General features: G+C 43.0%; 1 protein-coding gene across 1 annotated transcript; it reads left to right on the top strand.

The window, feature by feature from the left end:
• LOC149454841 (olfactory receptor 6B1-like) lies at positions 1–933 on the top strand. Its single transcript, XM_089686948.1, has one exon. The coding sequence runs from the start codon at positions 1–3 to the stop codon at positions 931–933; it is 933 nt and encodes a 310-aa protein (XP_089543074.1).
• The last annotated feature ends 4,778 nt before the right edge of the window (positions 934–5,711 follow it).

Below are 5,711 nucleotides of genomic sequence, written 5' to 3'. Positions count from 1 at the left end.
ATGGATGTGAAGGGAAACCTTACAAATGTTATCAATACCTTTGTTATTTTGGGATTCCCTAGTTCTCCTCCTGTCCAGAAGCTATTTTTCTTCCTATTTCTTTTCATGTATATTTTGACCATTGTAGAAAACCTTTTTATCATCATAGCAATCTGCTACAGCCCCAAATTACATAAACCAATGTATTTCTTTCTGGGGAATCTGTCCTTCCTTGAGACGTGGTATGTGACAGTTACTGTCCCAAAATTACTGTCCATATTTCTTAATGGAAATAATAAGATTTCATACGTTGGTTGCATGTCCCAGCTTTTTTTCTTCCTTTATCTGGGCTGTACAGAGTGTGTTTGTTTAACTGTTATGGCATTTGACCGGTACGTGGCAATCTGCAATCCTTTACATTACAATGGTATAATGAACTGGCACTTCTGTTTTATTCTAGCTCTCTCTACTTGGCTCATGGGCTTGGCTATATCTCTTCTAAAGACTTACTATATCTCTCAGTTAACATTTTGCCGTTCAGTAATCATCAACCATTTTTATTGTGATGTGTCACCTATACTTAATCTTGCATGCACAGATATGACATTACCAGAACTTGTAGACTTTATTCTTGCACTGGTTATTCTTTTGGTGCCACTTTTACTCACTTGCCTCTCATATTTGTGTATATTGTCTGCTATCCTTCGAATTCGAAATTCAGCTGGGCGTGAAAAAGCATTTTCAACTTGTGGCTCCCATCTGATCATCGTCATCATGTTTTATTCGACCACTCTTTTTATGTATGCTAGGCCAAGTAAGGCTCAGTCTGTTAATTCTAACAAACTGGTCTCTGTTGTCTACACAGTGGTGACACCCTTTCTTAACCCAATTATTTATTGCTTAAGGAACAGGGAGGTGAAAGTAGCCATTGAGAAACTTATCTACAGGAACTGATATGGAAAGTCAACTGCTTGATGTACTGTAGTTGACATTGCTTGCTTTACAAAAATCTGTCTTTTTTGGTGTTAGCTTTTATTATTTTTTTTCATGTACCACAGTTTGCAGAAAGCTTAATTTGAGCTGTGAAGGGTTGCTTGGAGTTGGAGTTTGATGGAGCTCTTTGCTTAGACTGTACATAGGCGCATTCAAGATGTCTCCAACCAGGTCTGTTTTGCCATAATTGTGCTTGTGGGCCATTACCTAGGGCAGCAGTGTTAAAAGAGACAACACAGAGCCTGAAAAATGACCAATTGTGATACATTTTTCACCTACTGTCTACCTATGGATATTTGTGTCAAAATGTAGCAGACAATAGGGGAAGGGAGTGCATCGGATGTCAAAGAGTTCTTTATATTTCAGTAAACATGAACCCATGTCTCTTTGCTCAAGTTTGGTGTCCTGAACAGTTGAAAAAGTAGCTGTTCATAAAAAACAGATGTGAGCTGCTTCTAATATTGCACAGAAATTATTATTTTTTTACTAAAATGGTGGAATATCAAAGGTGTGCCACATGTCAAACAGGGTGTAATCATTCAGTGTGCTTAGGGGAGAGTGATATGAATATATAGCTCTGCCTGCACGTGTATGTGAATTTTTCCCTCCTGGGTCCACACACTCCTTACCCCCCCAGAGCCTGGATTTAGTACTAGGAACAAGTATGCAGTGAGTGAAGTCAGATCTCCCAATGTGCATATTTTATCCTGTATAAAATCCTGTATTATAATATTAATAATTTTACCAGGTCACTGTCCCAGGAAATATTAAAGCCATTAGATTAATGTCAGCCAGACACTGTAAACTAATATGTGGCTCATTGAGAATATTATACCACATCAGCATCCAAAAATGATTGCACACAGAAGTCTGGAGGATCCTTTCTAAAAAATATATAAAACCAACATTACTCTATGATCAATCAGCATAGTACCTACTAAATAGGGATGAGCTACCAAATTTTGCTTGTTCGGCGAATGGCTGAATCAAATTGGTATTTGGACAAGGTGAACTTCTGGTGGCAGCAGAAAGTGACGCAGTTAGTAGAAGTATTACTACCGCTCTTAAATGTGACATATCCAAAGTGCTCTCTAGGTGGTACTGACACCCAAATTGGTTGACTACATACTCCGAAGTATAATTTGGTTGTTTTGCGTGTTTTAAACCTTTTATTCCAGTTTGTTAATGTGTATTCCTAAAATGTACATTCTGTGCAGATTGCATACATGGCCATTAATTTAACATTGAAAACTTGAAAACCTTTGATAAACTGAATTTATTTAAACAAATTAGACAGCTTCCCCTCTGGATGGTTTTAGGATGCCAGCTGACAACTGAATGGACCATTCAGCTGTCAGCTGGGGATTCCTGCCTGACAGTGTAATGTAAACAAAGAGGATTGTGAAAAAAAACTGCTTGAGAATTTCCCCCATTAATAATACCAAACCCTTCAGGTCTGGTATGGATTTTAAAGGGAACCCCATGCATAAATACAAGAACAGACCCTTATCCAAGCATGCAGCTTGGCATGCCAGGAGAGTGCCCCCCACCCACTAGGTTTCTGGAATCTCCCTGACGTCATTGACTAAATACGATCATGTCCATATTGTCCCTTTGTTTACATTTTGTGACAGGGACTTGGACCTGTCATTTGCAGCGAATGAGTGATGGATACGGATCACTGGGGTTTTTTCTTTTGGCAGGTCTGTGAGCCTCTTCTATCTTGATTGACATGGACCTGCATTGCTGATCAACATGATTAATTTTGAATTAACATCGTGGAAGTATTTGTTTTACTTTTATTTATTTTTTTGTGAAAAAGTAGGGGTACTATGTATCTAGGGCCCCCTTATTGCTAAAAAGGGGTTCCAGATTCCAGTAAGCCCCCTTCCTGCAGACCCCACAACCACTGGGCCAGGGTTCTGGAAAAGAGGCCCTTGAGCTCATCAGTGCCTAGTAGTGCCACCCACCTGTGCCAAGCAGTGCCAGCCACCAATGCCCAGCAGTGCCCCCATCAGTGCCACCCATCAGTGCTGCCCAGCAGTGCCACCCATCAGTACCCAGCTTTGCCGCCAGTCAGTGCCCAGCAGTGCCGCCAGTCAGTGCCATCAGTCAGTGCCACCCATCAGTGCTGCCCATCAGTGCCCGTCATTGTTGCATATCAGTGCAGCATCATCAGTGCCGCCTCATCAGTTCCAGCTCATCAGTGCTGCCTATCAGTGCCAGCTATCTGTGCTGCCTGTCAGTACCCATCAGTGCTGCCTATCCATGCCACCTTATCAGTGCTGCCTATCAGTGCCCATCAGTGCTGCCTATCAGTGCCCATCAGTGCTGCCTATCAGTGCAGCCTCATCAGCGCATATCAGTGAAGGAGAAAAATTACCTCTTTGCAAACTTTTATAATAAAAACACTTTTTTTTGTTTCAAATTTTTTGCTCTTTTTTTGATTATAGCGCAAAAAATAAAACACCCAGCGGCAAGTAAATAGCACCAAAAGAAAGCTCTATTTGTGTGAAAAAGCTGATAAAAATTCAGTTAAAGTAATGCAGCGCCGTAATGCAAAAAATGGCCTGGTCAGGAAGAGGGGTGAATCCTCAAGAGGGCAAGTGGTTAAAATCATGCTGCCTGACAAACAGAAATTTTAAAAAACATTTTTTGCTTTGGTACATATTCCCCAGGGCAGTACATGTTTCAGGAAGGGAGGAGGAGAACTTCCGCTTCTGATCACCTAGATCAGGTTTATTGAATTAAAATTCAGGAAGGGGGGCGCATGCGCGGCCGGCCGACGGATGACAGCTCCTTAAACTGAGCTCCGTCCGCTCGCCAGTATATTAGCGGCTCACACCGAGCCAGAGCCCGGCAATCACCACACACAGGAACCGGAGGGTGACAGAAGCATAATCTGTCATGACCTACCGACGTATAGCTCCGGGGCAGCCCAGGAAACTTACCAACTTCTTCCCAGCCCTCGGTCCCCCTGGACAAGATGGCGCCGGCGGTGTGACAGGCAGCCTCTCCTCACAAGAGAGAGACACACAGGGAGGCACAGCTTACCGCCTAGACCCCAGGCTGAAGGCACCACTGTACCCAGGAGACCCGGGTGAGTCATCTCCTCCCCTGTCTCCTACGACTGCTAGCCCAGCCAAGTCCAGACCTAGATTGGACACTGATGTCCCCACTGACAGCCAACCTTCCTTTCTGCTTCCAAATCCTGACAACTCTCCATCTTTGGTTGATTACTATCCTGCCTCTGACCAACCTATCACAGAAATTTCTATGAAGAACATGCTTCTTTCTCTGCGACAAACGCTGCACAGTGACTTGACAACGACTTTATCCCAAATCTCCAGCGAAGTCCAAAAACAAGAACGTCGCATCCACCACATAGAGAACAAGCTAGGGGAAATGTGCACCGCACATAATGACCTTATAGACGCACACGCAGATCATGAAGCAGAGCTTAACCAAATAAATCTCAAACTAGCTGACTTGGAGGACCGCTCCAGACGAAACAACATTAAATTCCGCGGCATACCGGAATCTATTACAGCGGACTCCATAGTACCGTTTATTCAACAGCTTATGAAACATATCATTCCCACACTCTCAGATGTAGAACTGGCTATAGACAGAGCACACCAAATTCCCAAACCGCCATTTCTTCCAACTGCAATCCCCAGAGATACCTTGGCGTGCATACATTTCTACCACGTGAAAGAGAAAATAATGATTGCCACCAGAAACCCCAGTGCATTAGCACCAGCGCATGCAAATATTAAATTATTTGCTGACTTATCCAAAACTACGCTTTTCAATCGCAAGAAACTTGTCACTATAACAAAAGCTCTACGGAATCATGGTATAGGCTACCAGTGGGGGTTCCCCACAAAGCTCTCCGTTAAACATCAAGGAAAGATACACACGATCAAAACCCTAGAAGCAGGTATAGATCTCCTGAAAACGTGGAACATCATCCCGAAGGACCCTCCACAATTTTCCCCCAACCGTCCACAACAAATGGACGCGGAATGGTCATGATCTCACATTCCGCATTACCCGAAATGGGCTCTGCAATATGTTCAGCTAATACTGGCAAACGGCCCTAAATGGACGTCCTATTGTTTCAAACTCTTTTCTGGCAGGATCACTGTCATGCATCATATTTGCTCCAGGCCCCACCTTATGCAGTAGCACTTGCTGCTACCCATGTTACTTGTTTTTTTTACACGTTTTTCTTATTCCCCCTCCTTCCCTGCAGTACCAGTTCACTCAGTAGAATTTATTATTCTCATCGTACCTCAACACAAGATGAAAATTCCGCTCCGCGAAAATGATCGTTACCAACCCAAGTCGGACCCTCATTGGATAACTGCCACTCAAACCCTGTAGAACCTCATCTTTTCCCACCTCTTCTCAAGCGACAGCTCTACCTTCTACAAATCACTTACACAGGTATAAAATATGATTAACATATCATCGTTAAATGTCAGAGGCCTTAACTCGCCTTTCAAAAGATTCCTACTTTCAAAAGAAGCACGATCGTGGAAGCAGATATACTCTTTCTACAAGAGACCCGCTTCGCCACCGCTAAAACTCCCAAGTTTAACATCCAGCATTACTCCTCAATTTATAAGGCAACAAACCCCAAGAAGAAAAACGGGATTATCACAGCCGTACGAGACTCTCTCCAATTTCAATTTATATCCGAAAAAGTCAACCCACAAGTCCGTTACCATATT

This window comes from Staurois parvus, unplaced genomic scaffold (assembly GCF_062004578.1).
Source record: "Staurois parvus isolate SC_StPar_1 unplaced genomic scaffold, SC_StPar_1.0 ptg000415l, whole genome shotgun sequence".
Taxonomy (NCBI): Eukaryota; Metazoa; Chordata; class Amphibia; order Anura; family Ranidae; genus Staurois; species Staurois parvus.
The sequence above is the reverse complement of the archived record's forward strand: the minus strand, read 5'-3'. Positions and strand labels throughout refer to the sequence as shown.